At 56.7% G+C, this 16584-nt stretch overlaps 1 protein-coding gene across 1 annotated transcript in view; it reads left to right on the top strand.

Moving 5' to 3' along the window:
• CDH22 (cadherin 22) overlaps window positions 1–7398 on the top strand; it is a 51741-nt gene extending 44343 nt beyond the window's left edge. The window contains exons 10-11 of the mRNA XM_065645932.1: window positions 4621–4872; window positions 6240–7398. Coding sequence (XP_065502004.1) covers window positions 4621–4872; window positions 6240–6778 — 791 coding nt within the window. The 3' untranslated portion in view covers window positions 6779–7398. The remainder of the gene's footprint in view (window positions 1–4620; window positions 4873–6239) is intronic.
• The last annotated feature ends 9186 nt before the right edge of the window (window positions 7399–16584 follow it).

The following is a 16584-nucleotide window of genomic DNA, read 5'->3' on the forward strand; positions in this document are numbered from 1 at the left end:
GCGATGGCCCCTGCAAAGTGCCACAAGTGTCACCTGCAGCTGCACTCCTGACAGTACGTGGAGCTGCCTGGGCTCTGATGCTGCAGGTCACCGGTACAAGAGCAAAAGGTGACCTTGCAGGAGACTGAGCTGAGTTAGAGATGGTTTGCAGGAGTCAGTCTTTTCAAAACAGTGCTATTTCCCACTCTTTCCTTGCTTTTGCTTTGTCAAAGGAAGTGCTCAAGCACCTCCTAGTTCATCAGGCGAGGAGTAAATGTCATGTATGGTAACAGCGGCCCTAATCCAGAAGGAAGGTGCCCAGCAAATGAAGAGCCTAAAGGAACAGATAGAATTGGAAAAGCTGACCTCACCCAGGCCCAGTTGGTGCTATTCCAAAGGTATTCACCATCCTCTGCCTCTGAACTTGCTTTTTGCTTGGTCTTTCTGGCCTGAGAAAATTGATTAAAGAAGGATCAAAGGCAATTAAAGCCTGAAATCATGTTCTCCAAGAAAAGTTAATTGTCTTGGAAAGGATGGTAGAAAGCATGCAAGCCCAGCAACCTGGAAGGGGAGCTAGATAATATGGAGCGACACATGGAGCTCCTGACTCCAGAGCTCAAGGGCAAGGCAAGCAGATGTCTGAACTCTCTGCAGGTCTCATTAAGAGCATGTAATGAGTGATAGAAGATCTGAAAATTGTAACAATCAAAAGCAAAATGTTAGGATTCGAGGATTGCCTCAGGATAGAGGAAGCCTCCTCCAGCACTGCGGGGATGCTGTTCTCAGCACGAGCAGCGCAAATGCTGGTCTGACGGGGGGTGAGAAAGAGCATCATGTCTCCACGGGAGCTGAGCAAAAGGCAAACAAGCAGCGGTGGTGCCATGGCCTGGCACCCAGAGAGCTGGGCAGAAGGAAGAGGCAAAAGGGAAAAGTCGGATTCTTCTCCTACCAGCAGCACCTGCCTGGGGCTGCAGGGGGTTCGGCTCCTTTTGGGCAGCTCCAGCAGCCATGGCTGGGCCGGGAGCCATGTGCAGCTCCCCAGGCATCGGGGCTGCAGAACTGCTGCTGGAGAACAGGGGGGCAGAGCTGTGCCGGGTTATCGAAATGATATCAAAATCCAGACCAGAGGTACCCTGCTCCCTTCTGCTCTCCTAGCACTGCTCGAGATTGAGTTATGAGAACGATTTATTAGTTCTGTATTTGAAGCTGCCAAGAGCCTATTTGGAGAGGGAGCCTGAGAGGCTTAATTATTTTATTATTTCTACTGACGCTATGCTACCACCAGAGTTTATTGTGTTCCTAAACTTTCCTCTTACAGCAGTATTGACGGGTCCCTGCACCCTCCTGTAGGAAGTGCTTGTGTCACCCTGTTCAAGAGAGAAAATGTAGTGTCATGATGCTTGAAATAGTGTTTTGGAGTTGTGACTCTTGTCTCTCTCACTAGCAGAGTTTCGGGTTACACAGCAACACCTCAACGGCTTCCTGAGCTGAGGTTTCTCAGGGCAGAGCTGTCTGTTATGCTGCTGATATATTGATGTACTGGCTGCTTTATTTTGACTTTGTGGGTTCAGCAATGGAAATATTTCTCTTTCCCGTACTCGGAGGTGAAGGGGGCTCAGCGATGCAACGCACTGAGCAGTCTCAGCTGAGCTGAGGTCAGGGGCTGCTTCTTTGCAACTCGCACATGTATTTCCCCTTGATTTCTAGAGACTGTTTCTAAAAATACAGCGTGCCTTGAGGCAGATCCCTCGCAGGAGCTGGAGCTGGCTGTAAACAGAAGGGGCGTCGCATCCTTCTGCTGCATTTCGAGAGGTGAGGAGCTGGTGCTACGGCTGCGCTTACCCAGCACAAAGGGCTGTTTGCTGGGGCAGCTCCAGAGCGCAGCGTTTCGCCGGCCTGGACTGGAGAGGGGCTGAGCAGCACATGGAGGTGCCGGGCTGTGTGCACGGGGATCCTCCAGCCAGGACCCCGCCATGAGCCCCGGCTGGTTCCGTGACCAGTGTGATGGTGCCAGCGCCGGTGACGTTCCTGGGCTGAGGGTTGGAGCCTTGCTCACTCACAGCGAGCTGGTCTGTCCAATTTGTCCTGTGGCTTCGTCCCTGCTGGAGCCAGATGTCCAAGGCTTATGTTTAGCTGGGCTAGCTAGGAGTTAGTCCTGGCCTCTTGCTGAGATGATGCTATTAATGTTTTTTATATCTCCCTGCTGTGCTGCAGCACACTGAGGGACAGCACCAAATAAGATCTTGTTACCTTTGTGGAAATGATTAGCATAACAATAACTTTTTTCCTGGCTCATCCTTGGTAGGCAATAGGCAGCTTCTCAGCAGACTCGGCTGCTGGCAGCTGCCGCACGTGCTTCAGCGTCCCCGGGGGCGGCTGCTCCCCTGCTCCCGCAGCCCTGCCCAGCTGCCTCTGCTGACGCCACGTGCTGCTCCAGGAGCCCCCGCCACGGTGACAGGTGTCCTGCAGGACCCGTGCGCGTGGTGCAGAAGAATGGTGCTCTCCGCTGCAGGCGTCCCCTGCACGGGCTGGTGATGCTGCAGCACTCACCTGAGTCGAAGCACGAGCTGGTGCTGGGCACTGCAGCCTTGCAGGCAAGTGCTGACATTGCGTGCAGTGTCTCCTTTCTGAGGGAAACTGTCCCCAGATTGACTCATACAAGTATTTGCCTTATTGTTGTCTTCTCTGTGCTCCTGAGGATGTTGCCTGCCTGAAGTCTGCTGCCGCGAGCAGGGCCGAGCGAGGTTACCTGGAAAATTCCCTTAATGGATAAAAGATGCTACATCCAAAGGGAAAGTCTCTTCTAGTGACCTGCAGCACAGTTCTTTGTGCTTGAATAAGATCTGGTTTTGAATATCACCCTTGTGGCATTCATTGCAGCCTCTGCATGTTGGCTGGTGTGGTCTCCTGTCCGGTGTCCGTCCCTTTCTTGCATTGAGCTTGTCAAGGCAGAGCTGTGCTCTCAGGTGAACTGGAAGAGATTGCTTTCTCCCCGTCTCCTTTTGGTGGAATGCCAGTTCCCCACAGCCAGCCAGCCAAAGGCTCTGCTCTCCCCAGCAGCACAGCGGTGTTCTGGCAACACAGAAAACTCTGGTGGGCCAAGTCCAGAACCCTGACAACAGGAGCAGCAATCTGGTAATTAGCCCTGTGACAGCTGAGCTCTTGTGGCACGAGCCTGTCCCTGCTGCCTCTCCTCAGGGCACGGGCAGCTCCATCGTCTTGGCTCGTGCTGCCCCAGCCGTGCTCAGCTCCAGCACACGCTGTTGGGCTTTGCCTCTGTGTCTCAGCGCAGGGGCACATGTTCCCAGCTCATCTTTGCCTGCCCTGAGGCAGGGACCAGCCTTGCCCTGGCTCAGCCCGTGCTGGGTTGGCTGCAGCCATCCCGGGGCAGCTCGTCTGTGCCTCTGCCGACGGTGCTGGCAGAGCTGGGTGAGGGCTCAGCTCTGGGATCCCGTCAGACTCTGCCCAAACTACATTGCCCCAGCCCTGAGAGCCAGGGCGATGGGCTCCGTGCTCTGCTCTGCCCAGCTGTGGTGCAGCCCCCGGATCTGCCACGCTGCCCGCGGGGCCGCTGGCTGCTCCTGGCTGCCTCCTGTCCCCACCAGGCCCTGTGTGCTCCGTGCAGCACCCGATCCGTGCGGCAATTTCCGTGGTGGCAGGCAGCCCAAGAGCCAGAATTAGAATAGATGTTTTTTCCAATAGAAGAGCTGATTGATACAGAGAGGGGCCAGTCCAGCATAAATCACGTGCAATGAGAAGAGAGTCTGCAGACAGAAGCACCTTGCTGTGAGCGGTCCAATCTAGGTTTTATTAGATAAAGACTGCAGACAGTCGACAGCGACTTCTGACATCTGGCCGCAATTGTTCAGCTGCTATTCAACCCCTTCCTGCTCTGCTGCTGGCTGGCGGCGAGGCGCACGCAGGAGCAGGGACCGAGCAATTGTGTCTCTGTCCCTGCCCTCCCTGCCCCGGGTCGACTGGGCGCAGCTGCCACTCCGGCTCATCTCTGGCGCCGGGGCCCTGGAGGGTCCCACAGAGTGTCTGTGCTAATGGGCTGTGCTGTGCCGGCTGAGCCCCTGGCAGAGCCGGGTTGGAGCAGCTGGGGGGGAGGAGGGCTGGGAGGCTGGAGGAGCTCTGCCCGCTCCTGCAGAAGTGACGAAGGATCCTCTGGCTGAGGCAAGACCCTGCACCCGTGGCTCTCAGGCTTGGATGCAGTAACTGCTCTTGTAGGCTCAGTGCCACCTGCAGCCCCTGCCCGCTTTGCTCTCCATGTCAGCAGCTCGTTTTTATTCTGATTCCTGCTCTGTGCCACTCCGAGAGAGTCACAGAAGGTTTTTTCCCTCTCTCCCGCTCCACCTGCACTGTTTATCAGCATGGCTCGGACACCCCTGTGCTGTTACTGTTGTGTCAGGTTTGCTGTGCCCCAGCCATGCTGACAGGGGACACACCAGGCTGGCCCGAGGTGCCCAGCGAAGGGGCAGGTGCTGGAGCGGAGCTGAGGGGCTGCAGGAGCAGGGAAGCATGAACCGGGTCCCTGCTCCCCCATGACGGAGAGGAAGGAGGGTCTGTCCCCTCCTTGGGCAGGTCCTGCTGGCTGTGCTACAGGAGTGACTCTCCTGTGGGTTTCCTTGTTCCCTGCAGACAACACAGCTGCGGTGCACACGCAGAGAATGGGCTTCAATCGCCAGGAGCAGGATGTGTACCTGCTCCCCATTTTGGTGGTGGACAGTGGCCCCCCAGCCCTCAGCAGCACAGGGACTCTGACCATCCGCATCTGCAGCTGTGACAGCGATGGGGCCATCCAGTCCTGCAACAGCACAGCCTACGTCGTGTCAGCCACGCTGAGCCCCGGCGCCCTCATCGCCCTGCTGGTGTGCGTCCTCATCCTGGTCGGTGAGTGCCCGCCTGTCCCCCGGCCTCCTCCTGTCCTGTCTCGTCTCCATCCAGCACCACACAAACGGGCGCGGGTGGTTGCTATGGGCACGGCACAGGCTCCTCTGCCACTCGGGTCCTGGCCGGTAGCTGTGGCATGGGGTCGGGAAGCCTGGTCCCTGGCATAGGGACTGCCAGGGAAGGTCTGGCGTTTGCCGCAGCTCCGGTGCGCGGGGCTCAGCCGGCAGCCGGCACAGGGCTAGCTGGTGCAGGCAGGAGAGCTGCCGCCTCGCTCCCTGCTCAGCGGGCAGGAGCCGAGATCTGCTCACCGCTGTGGTGCTGTGCCCACAGCAGATGGGGTGTGTGTGTCCCGGCGTAGTGGCCAAGGGCGGCAGCGGTGGGACGCAGTTGTGTTCTTGCCTTAGAGTGCTGGCCGGGTCTGCATTGCAGCGTGCGGGGGCAGGACGCAGAGCTGGGGCTCATGCAAACCAGAGCGTTGCCCAGTTGGGACCCACACCCTGGGAATGCTGCTGGCTGCCACGTACACCCTGCACAAGCTTGTGCTGGGCTGTCCTGACACAGCGTGAAGGTGCATGGGAAGCTTGGGCTTCTGTGCACATGGGATGGGGCTCTGAGAGGGGTGTTGCGCTGCTGTCAGGTTTAGCATAGGGCAGTTGATGGACGCTGCTGCTTGAAAGCCCCCCAGTGTTGGTGCTGGCTCACAGCTGGCTCTTGAGGTCTGTCTGGACATCTGTGGCAGTGAAGTCTCCTCTCCTTGGCACATTTCTGCTCCCCATCTCACGCTATGTCTCCATTTAAGAAACCCTTTCCCACAGGGTGCACTTTACACTGGTTTCATTTTCCAACGCAGTGCAAACAAATTTCTGCCTAATTGCCCAGACGAATAAAGTGCACATCGGTGCTTTAAAGGTGATGGGATGAATGGATGATGATCCAGGACACAGCTGCGGCTCGTTGCTCAGGCTCTGTGCCATCTGCTCCACATTCACCCTCCCAACATTTGGCTGCTGCTGTGATTCATGCACCCCCTTTTCCTACTCATCTTCTGCAGAGTTCATCCGTTTGTCCAGCCGCGCATTCATCCATCTGTCCCTCTTGTCTCAGCGGTCATGCTGCATGGGAAAGGCAGCTCTGGGTCTGCACCGGAGCCCGGGCAAACCTCTCTCCAAGCCAGTGACATGGCACAGCTGCTGCTTGATGGGCCCGGCAGCCAGGAGCCGGCTGGCACGCCGGCGGTCTCACCACAGGGACAGCCGTGCCGGAGGGTGCTGTGCCCTGCACCCTGTGCCCAGCACGGGCCGTCCTTGCCTGCAGCAGCACCGCTCGCACAGCCCCTGCACCCGTCTGACCGTCTCTTCCTTTCCCAGTGCTGGTCCTTCTGATCCTCACGCTGAAGCGGCACCACAAAAGCCACCTGACATCGGAGGACGACGAGGACATGAGGGACAATGTCATCAAATACAATGATGAAGGGGGTGGCGAGCAGGACACAGAGGCCTATGACATGTCAGCCCTGCGAAGCCTCTATGACTTCAGCGAGATCAAAGGTGGTGACGGAGGTGGGGGGCTGGGAGAGGGGCCCCTGTGCGGGAACCCAGCCTCCGAGCTCCACGCCCTCCCGCAGTGGGTGCAGAGCCCGGACCTGGACTTCTCCGTCTTCAGAGACTATATCTGCAGGAAGGTGGAGCAGGCGGATGAGGACCTCTCTGTGCCGCCCTACGACTCGTTCCAGACCTATGCCTTCGAGGGCTTGGACTCCCCCGTGCCTTCTCTGAGCTCCATCAACACCTGGTCCAGCAGCTCGGAGCAGGACTTCTCCTACCTGGGGGGCTGGGGGCCACGGTTCCGGCAGCTGGCAGCGCTCTATGCCGGGCGCAGGGGCGAGGAGGACGGTGAGGAATCCTAGCTGTCCCACCAACCCCCTGAGGCTCCTGGCACCTCCTGGACCAGAGCTCCATGACACAAGGTGACACATGGGGACATGGTGTGCCACCGGAGAGGGGCTGCGCCGAGGGGCCAGGGAGCACCGGGCAACATGCGCCTTGGTGCTGCCTCCTGTTCCGTGGGGCTGGGGTGCCCAAAGGAGACGCTAGGGACGTCATCACCTCTTTAATACCAGTCTCCATGAAAGCACTACACATTAATTTAAGAAAGATAAAATCTAATTCAAAAGAGTTTGGAGGGGGTTTCTCCCCCACGTATTATCATTTAAATAGATCTGTGCAGTGAGCCCAGTTCAAGAGAGGAAGAGCAAACCGGAGCCTTTTGTTGTCTAAATTGTTTTTGTCACTTGAGTCAGAGCATTCAAAGGGCTTTGATTTCTTTAAGAGCTTTCCTTGCAGAGGGAAACGAGCTTTTAACTTCTGTTCAGCTTTTTCCCCCTTAAGTGGGAGTTCGTCTCTCTGTGGGCTCCTCGGCAGCGCCCGGCTGCTGGCGCGGCGTCCAGGGAGCAACTGCTGCACTAGAGTTCACTCAAAACACTCTTGGCCTCTAAGCTGCAATTGCTTCACCTTGGTTCTTAGTCCTTTCGTGTGGTTATCAAAGATGCTTGTGGTTTGCAGGGGCTCTCTCCCTCCCTGCACGGCAGATGTCTGCAAGGTCCCCATGTGCTCCATCACCCTGGCAGTGGATGGAGACATCCCGCCTGCCGCATGGGGCTATGGCTGGAGCCACGGAGCAGCCCCGGTGCTGGGGAGCTGTCAGGGCACAGAGCAGCACCCGGGCTGGGCTGGGTCTGCTGGGCTTCTGACCGAGTGCTGGATTCCTACCAGACACTATGGGCCGTGCAGAGCAGAGGAACGTTGGCACGGCCTGGCCTGTGGGTGGGGACAGCTGTTTCCCAGCTAAAGGACCACGCTGCAGGGTGCAAGAGGACCCCAGGCCTCTGGTCTGGAGGCGTAATTCCTGCTTTCACCTGCTGACGGCAAAACATCACCGTTGGCAATAGAAAAGCCATCTCCAGGACATGCATAAGGCCAAATCCTGCTGGTGCTGCTGTATGGCCAAGCCAGTTGCTGCAGGCTGGGCAGCGGGTCTGTGACACCTCAGGGTACCCGGGTGTCCCCACCCTGGCACAGTGCCCTGCAAGGAACCTGCATGAGCTCTCGCAGCGGGGCCACCTTTGCACGAAACCTCTGGTTTCAGAGGCAGGTCGGGAGGCCGGCAGGACGTGCCGTTGCTCCTCAGGCTGCAGCTGGTGCTGCCGGGAAGCGCCCTGTGCCCTGCACCTTTCCAGCCTGTGGAAACTGAGCAGCCTCTCGGGCCATGCTGTGAGGGCAGCTCCTTATCTGTTCACACTGGAAAGAAAATCAGTTATATCATTAATAGGTAACTGGTAAGGTCTCCCAAGGCCTGACACATCCTGGGTTTGTCAGTGGGTTTGTCCTTTTAGTTGAGCCACAGGCAGTGTTTTCTCTCCTTGGAGAACGTTCAACTGTAAATGTACACGTGTGTTCTTTTTTTGCTGTGTTTTTCTTCCCAGCTGCTGGTGTTGGTCCTTTGGCTGCAGCGCCAGGCCTGACAGCGGAGAGGGGCAGGACGCGGCTTTGCCGTGGGTCCCAACCGCTGCCACCTTGTCCTCCCACGCAGGAGCTGCCGCTTGGCTCTTGCACTGGACCAGGCGCTGCTCGCTTCTCAGGGTCTCCCCAGTCCCCGGGAGGAGGCAGGCGCCCGCTGCCAGCACCGGCGTGCCGCTGGTTCACTGTGATGATGCTGGGGGAGCGGAGCCGACGAGCTGCTTCGTGCTGGCCATCGAGTGCCAGCTCTGGCCACACCGCCTCAGGCAGGTGCTGCCCCGCGCCCCGGAGCAGGAGAATGGAGAAATCCCTCTCTTTCCTCAGGAATGTGTTCGTGTTTTCCCTCCGGGCTGAAGAGCTGTGCCCGAGCCCCTCTGGAGCTGGCCCTTCCTCTAGCAAAAGTGTTGTGCAATAGCCAGGCTCTGTCCGTAGGAAATGGGGTCAGACAGGGTCCATGTTTAGCAACCCTCCCACCGGGTTATTCCCCATCCCCGACCAGCCAGTCCTCTCCAGCACGCATGCACGCACGCTTGCGTTTTGATTTCTGTCCCACATGTAGATACGGGAGGAGCGCGGTGCTGAGCCGGCCGCCCACGCGGGCAGGAGGAGCTGGCGGCTGCCGCCACCATGTCTGATGGAGTCACTTTGCTTTTCTTTCTCTACCCAAATGAAATTAGGAGGTTGATTTCCTCACCCTTGTTATTTTTTCAAGGTCTTTCTAGGACCTGGAAATAAATTATTTCCTTGTCGTCTAGCCTGAGTCTTATTGCTTCTTCTGTCTTGTTTTGTCTCCTCGTGCTGCTCTGTCCATGTGGTCCCATCGGTGCCTGCCCAGAGGGACCGGGCAGCCAAACCCCAGCCTCCCGCAGCACGTTCCCACAGGCAGGACATGGCTCCTCTGTTTTTTTCCTGGTTTTCATTTAAATGCTCATCAGAAAAAGCTTTTCAAGAGAAGGATCACTTATTCAGTCTGAATTAGAAGGAAATGGTGAAAAAAAAAATGGCTTTGGCTTTCTCCATCTCTTCTGGAGGAAAGTTGGGTTGTGTGTTGGGTGGCTGGAGGTGCTGGGTGCACGTTGGGCTGGCTGTCCCATTCTGCCCATCTGTTCGGGCTCTGAGCCACCATCACCAGGCACAGCTCCGCAGCTCGGTCCCAGGAGCATTGTCCCCAGGGAGAGCGGCGGCAGCTTGTCCGGCAAGGGGATCATCGTTCCTTTGTCCTGCAGAACAACAACAGAATGAACAAGAGGCAAACTGCACACCAAGCAACTAAAGTCTGAGGGTGCATCCTCATGATCTTCCCATCTCAGCCAACAGAGTTCCTTAATGTTCTTTAAAAAGTGAATCTTTAGTGTTGTTCTCTTGAGGTCCCAAGCAGCCTCGCAGCTGAATGCTCACCAGCATAGATCCAGCTCATGAACATCGTCCCAGCTCCAGTGCAGCTGGGCACCGTCAGCGGGTTTTGTTACCGTGACTTGTTCTTGTGTTGGTAATGGTGTGTTACAGCAGTGTCAGTTATTGGCTGCAGCAAAAAATTCCCCTTCGTACTCAGTTTTAATACTGAAATGATGCAAATAAATGGCACTCTAGCCTGACCACAAGTAAATCAATTGCTGGTGGTTTTCTTGACAGCAAGGGACTGGGGAACAAGCAACGTGTTAGTAGCAAACGGGCACAAACCTCCCTGGGCTGGGAAGCCTCATGCAGTGTGAACACTCCGGCACCCGTTGGTGGGACACACTGTGGCTGCTGGCACAGAGAGAGGGGACGTGGGCCAAACTCCGTGGTGGCATCAGCGTAGGTCAGCAGATAGCACAGGCAGAATTTAAACCTCTCCGTAAGGTGACAGTCATTTAAATAGCATCTTGCAATCCTCGCTCCAAAACAGGCTTATTGATCCCTGAGGTCTTTAAGTGTTTCCGTATCCCTCACCATCCCTGTGCCTCCACTCCCATCGTACTCCCTCAATTATTCACTAAATGTTATGGAAGAATCATCCGGTAACCTTTGATGACAGCAGTTAGTGGGATGGTGTCACGGAAGGGAGGAGCCCTGAGGCCAGCGGGTTTTCAGACACGCGAGGTGTGCTGTCAGACCTCAATGTACACACCGTTTCTCTTTTCACAGTTGCAGCGAGTGCCTCTATAGCTGTCAGCCTTGAGAAGACCTTTTTGCGAGCATCATCAGTAGCCCACACAGCAAGTGCTCAGCAGTGCGCTCGCAGCTCTGCGCTCCGACCCTTCTGGACACAGGAGCTGTTTGCAGAGCTGCTGATAGCTGCTGCGTGTTTGCACCCCAGGTGTTCAGCCCTGGACTTAAGCAACAGGAGTTCTCGTGTTCCAGCTGCATCCAGCACAGAGAGATGCTCTGTTTGAATCGTGCTGCCCCGCTTCAGGCACCCAGACAAGCAGCCTGGCTGCCCTGGGACTCGGGATCAGGTGGGCTGGATTGTCCTGGGAACACCCCATGCACAGAGGGGCACCTGCGGTGAGTGTGCTCCTAACGAAGGAGGTAACAAGTGCCTGGCATTGAGTGTGACAAGTCTGGGCCATGCAGAAGGATTTGCTTCTTGACATTGTGCAGAAATGGAGAGATCTCAAAGCAACAAATTGCCAGCCAGAACCAGACCCTTAACTACAAAAGACGAGGATTATTGAGAGCTCTGATTGCAGAAGCGTCTGTGAAGATGTTCTAAGAGCTCCATGCCCCCTCAACACAGCCCCTTGGAGGAAATTTTTCTATAGCAACTTCTGTCTCTTCAGCACTTGCACAGCAGCCCCTGGCTCCTGGCAGGGCAGGATGAGGGCAGGTTGGGCTCCTCCTCGCTTTGGCAGCAGAGGAAACCACTTCTCTGCAGCCTGGTCACTGGGGCTGAGCTGCCCAGCTGGGCACACCCAGAGGCTGCTCTGCTGGCAGTTGTGGACTGAAGCTGCTTCTTCCAGGTCAGTTTTCTCACACCAGAGGCAGCCCTGGGGTGTGGAGCATGCAGCTCCATGGGCCAAGGCCCCCAGCTCGTTAACTCTGCCACGTCTGTCCAGGGGCAGCGGGTGCACGGGCAGGGCAGATGTGAGCAGCGGCGGCTGCTGCGTGCTTGGGAGCTGGTGGCAGCAGCCGGAACCTGGTGGTGCTGTCCCCCGCATGCTGTCCCCTGCCTGCTGCCCCATGTGTGCTGTCCCTGTGGCTACAGGTGTGGCTTTGCTGGAAGAACGGGCTGCGGGCGGCCGCTTGGCAGGAGCAGGCGCAGCAGCTCCAGTGGTGCTGCTTTGACCCCTATTTTTGACAGAGCAATCCTCCCCCTGTGCCCTGGCTCCTCTGGTGTTCCATGTCCTTGCACAGGGCTCCTGGCACCTGCACACGAGTCACCTCCTCACTGCCCCTCCAAGGCACGACCCTCACCACAGCCTCCAAACGAGTCCTGCAAGGCTAGTGCTCTGCTGCGCCGGCAGCTGCATCCCGCAGCTCCGCTCCCGGCACAGGGATGCGGTCACCTCTAACGCCTTCTCTCTGAGCCACAGCGAGCTCCAGAAGGCGAGGTGTCCAAACCTCCTCCAGAGAGCTATTTAAAAAGATGGATGTGATCCGCTGGGATCATTAAGGGGAAATGAAAAAAGGGCAGTGATATCTGCACCCCCAGGAGAAAAATACATCTCTGGTAACTGGGGGCAAGCAAGGCTTTGTAAGCCTCCGCCTCCCACTCACGTTAGTAATGTGCTGCTCAGGAAGGTGATCGCTTTTCCCCTCGTATTTTCTGAGGAAGCTGCTCTGTCACCAGCACGCTGGCTCCTTTAACCACCTGTGCCACAGCTAACATCACAGCTCTCCGCGTCCTTTCATTTACCAAGCCTCTTGAGCTTCCTTTAGGGTTGGCATCAGACTCACTGCTCAACATAGTCTCAATTTTGCATTTCTGCTCTTTGTGCTCAGTGCAAAGACATCAGCTGTGTCTTGTTAGGTGTTTCATGCTGTGCCATGGTGCTCCAGTTCGTGCTCTCCTTGCTGTGGCTCCACTGCCTCCCAGCCCATTCAGGAGCATTTCCAGCATCCCGGGGTGACCAGAGCTGGCACTCTGCAGGGGCAGGTATGGCAGGTATTCCTCCCTGGGAGCTGAGTTTCCTGGCAGCCAGAGAAGTTCAAAAAAAAGAAAATGACTGAATTTTACTTGGCCTTGGAATCTGATCCTGGGCAGGCAGTGGGGCTGAAATCTCCCCCGGTGTTGCTGAACACACTGGGCAGCGCGGTGCAGAGCGGCCGTTCCTGCTGCCAGGACGGTTCCCGCTCGGTACGCCAGCGCCGCGGGGGCGGGCTGTCAGCCCCTCGCACGTCCCAGCCCGCGCCTTCTCTGGGCCTTGTCATCCTTTTCCGCATCCATGCAGATCCTTCAAATTCTTAGGGAAAGACCTCAGGCTTTGCAAAGCTGAATCTGACACAGGTGGGCAGAGTCTGAAACGATAGGGTTATGCAGCCATCATACCAACATAGCAAAGCAGAACCAGGGGACGCTGCACGATAATTGCACAGCCCCAGCACTACAAAGGGCCTTGGTCCAGCCTGCCCTGGCCATCACCATTGCTGGGACCCAGGCACGGGGGGGTCAGCACCTGGCATTTAGTGCCATGACATTGGGCAGCAAGGAAGAATATAACTGGGAGAGGGAGGCGAGTGCCTCAGCGTTTGCCCCTCCTGGGTTGTGCCGTGGGACACGCGGCCTGTCCCCTCTGCTGGTGACTTGCCTGTCACTACGGTTGGAATGCCAAGGTTGTTCTTAGACATCCCTCACCTGTTGCCAGCGACAGTGTGGATTGTTAACTGCCCTGTCCAGCTACGCTGCAGTTTTATGGACATACATTTTTCATCCGTCTCCATCACTGCTCAGGTGAGCATGAATTAGTCCAGCTGTTCGCTGGGGGAGCATACACCAGCCATTTCCAACCAGGATGCATCCCCTTAGCTACTGTTTTAACCACAGTAATTGGAGAAGTTTTAATCCCTGTTCTGCCGCGGGAAGCACGCGTCACTCGCAGGAGCGATGCACCCCGAGGCGTCCCCAGCTGAGCCAGCCCGCGGCAGCTGCCTCCGCGGTCAGAGTCACTCACCTTTAGCCAGGAACCAGGCAGCTGTTGAAATCCCTTCACATCGCACGCAAATTAGGCATTGAAAATACTCATTATAGCCAACATGACACGCCTTCATTATTCCAGAATAATTGTCTGAAAGGCTCAGCTCGCAGCACAAGCTTCACTTGGTGGAGAAATGTGATAAAAAGAAAACAGGAAGTGCAATCAATGCTTGTAATCCTTTTAAATAAAAAGGTACTTGCTAGTAGCTGCCAACATCTTTAAAAAGCTGTGATTTCCCTGGAGAGAGCCCTTATCAGCTATGACTGCGTGTCATTCTGGCTGGCTGTCAATCCATCAGACTTCAGTGCCACTGACATTAAGAAGCCAGGCGTTAAGATTATCACATTTAGCCGTAATGTAGCACAGATTGTGTTGACATTTGGAAAGTATTCCACCACAGGAGCCATTTGACTTCTGTACTTTCTTCCCAAAGAAAAAAATGCTTTGAAATATTTGAGGGCGGGAGCGTGCTCTGCCCGTGGGCGCCGATGGCCGCGCCACCGCGGGAGGGAGCGCGATGGCGGGAGCAGGAGGGACCTGGGGACAGGCCCTGGGTTGGGGTGGCTGCCGGTGGCCGAGAGCTGCGCTCCGGACCCTCCCGCCCGCGGTGGTGGAGCCGCCGTGGTACTGGTGGGACCAGGGAGCAGCACCCGCGCTCACACGGGACACAGCACCGTCCTCCTCCCGAGAGGCCTCAGCTCTTCCCGCAATGGTAGAGGGGGATGTGCCAGGCCGTGCGCTGGGGGGAGGCTAGGCCGTAGAAACAATGGTAAACGACCTGAAATGAACTGATTAATCTCTTTAAATAACTGTGAAACCATTTTCCAGAAGAAGTTAATCAACTCTAAATGGCTCTGGTGCTTTTCGTGGGCTCCAATCAATATGTGGTCGCTTGCTTTTCATGCGTGATTCACAGTAATTGCAAAAGAGCGTTTTCTGAAGAAAATGACATTCTGCAAGCAGAAATGCAAAGAGACACTAGGACCAATTAGCTGTAATTCCCAGAACAAAGCATGCTGCCAGCTGCACGGGCGAGCTGGGGGTGTCCCGGGTTCCTCTCCAGCAGACACCAGAGGTGCTGCAGGTCTGACGGGAGGATGGGCACCCCCTTCCAAGGAGTCCATTGCTTTTCTGTCATCTGCTGTAAAACCAGAGCATACTTTCCAGGATGTCATTCTAATTCTGGTGGGAAAGCTTATTACTTGTGATTTACCCATAAAAAAACCTGGTGACTTATGACAGCGCGTCTGTGGGTTTGCCCATCAATCTGTTGCGGTCTCCGCGGGGCAGGGGTGCGCGGGGCAGGGGCTGCGGTGAGTGTGCCGCTGTGATTGACGTGCTGCTTTTACCATCCGTAAAGCCTCTGACATATTCCTTTTGGCTCAGTGCAGATCTGCACTGCTGAGCTCCAGCACAAATGTCATTAAAACATGTTCTACCCATGGTACCTATAAATAATTGAGGCAGCAGGTCTGTGCTAGGCTCTGTGCTGCAGCTTTCTGCTCCTCCAGTGAGGGGGCCTGGGAAGATGACCTTTCCTCTCCCGTTTACCACCTTTGAAATGCAGGGGTGCCTGGTGCTTTGTCCCCACGCTGTTTTCTCTGTGGCACCCCTTGGGCTCTGCGGTTTGCTCCCAGCGCTCGGGGGTCTGATGTGCTCCTTCCGTGCCCACGAGCAAGTTGCTTCTTTTCTCCCTGCTCATGACAGCCACCAGCTCCCCTGTGTCAGTGGGAGTCATTAGCAAGCTTCTCGTTGGGAACATGCAGTATAATTACTGTGTGCTAATATCACCGCTTCACAGTGCTGCCAGCAGTAATCCCAGTGTGACGCCGTCCCCCCCGTCCTGCAACCCCTGGGCTTCGCCAGCCTGCACCAGGCTCCTCCAGCTGCCTCACCACTCCCTGGGGCTCAGGTGAGCACGGGTGTCATCGCAGGCATGGCCACATGCAGGCATGTGTGGGCACGGCCCATCATCCAGGACAAAGGCACGCACAGAGCCGTGGCAAGGTGTTCTGGTGATGGAGAACACGCTTCTTCCCCGCGGCAGACCTGAACCACCATGTCCTGGGCAGGCTGGCAATGCTGGGAAGTGGGGCTGAGTGTGGCTGTCCTGCCCCCCTGTCCCCTGCACAGCCATGGGCACATGCAGGGGCAGGTGCCGTTTGCACGCAGAGGTGCGTAGCCGTGCAGAGCATGTGTGTGCTGAGGCACAGGCACTGTGCTGTGCAGCATGCGTATGCCCTGGCAGATCATGAAGGTATATTAAATAGCAGCTGTCGGGCTCTTTCTGAGCACAGCAGTAACACAGCTGGGACCATTGTGATGTCGTCTTAATTTAAACTCATGTTGTCTTTCAGCCACGTGCTAATGAGGCCTAATGGGGAGAGCAGCTTGGTGTTTGCCAGCGTTGCTGTGTGCTTTGCCATGGCTCTGCCACTCCTGCAGCCTGGCTGTCCCCTCTAGCTGGTGCCTTTCCCTGCCTTGCTGCTCCACTGGGGAGGGGGACTCAGGGTCTGTTCCCCAGGGACCAAGCTGCAGCTCAGAGTGTCAAAACTGCTCCACTGAGCCCTCTTCTCTGGCCATGAAGCAGCAGGACTTGGTCGGGGAGTTAACCCTCCTTGTGCTGTTCGCAGGCGGCCCCTGTGGCTGGGGCACTGCGGTGCTGGCATGTCCCCTCCTGGCCCTAGTCCCAGGACAGCTGCACCCTTGGGACCCCACCAGGGGGAACGGGCAGCCGGATGCTCATGCAGCCTGTGTCAGCCTCTGGTACTGCCCCCCGAGCCACGGGGTCTGCACAGGCACAGCACTCTGGGAACTAGAGCAGTGACAGCCCTGGCTGGTTTGGGCACGGCTCAGTAACTTTTTGTCACCTGTGTGCCTGTCCCAGCTTCCATGGCTGTGGTGCTGGTGCTCCGGGATGGAGCAGCTCTGCATGGGACATTGCTGCCTTGCAGGGGTGCTGTGGGCATCACAGGAAGGATGGAGCCCTGGGAACAGCCACAGGGGCCCATCCTCCCTGTCGCTGCCTGTCCCGCACCCCAAGGCTGCCTGCTGTCCCCTCTCCACAGCCACAGGTGCCA

Source organism: Caloenas nicobarica, chromosome 15, assembly GCF_036013445.1.
Source record: "Caloenas nicobarica isolate bCalNic1 chromosome 15, bCalNic1.hap1, whole genome shotgun sequence".
NCBI lineage: Eukaryota > Metazoa > Chordata > Aves > Columbiformes > Columbidae > Caloenas > Caloenas nicobarica.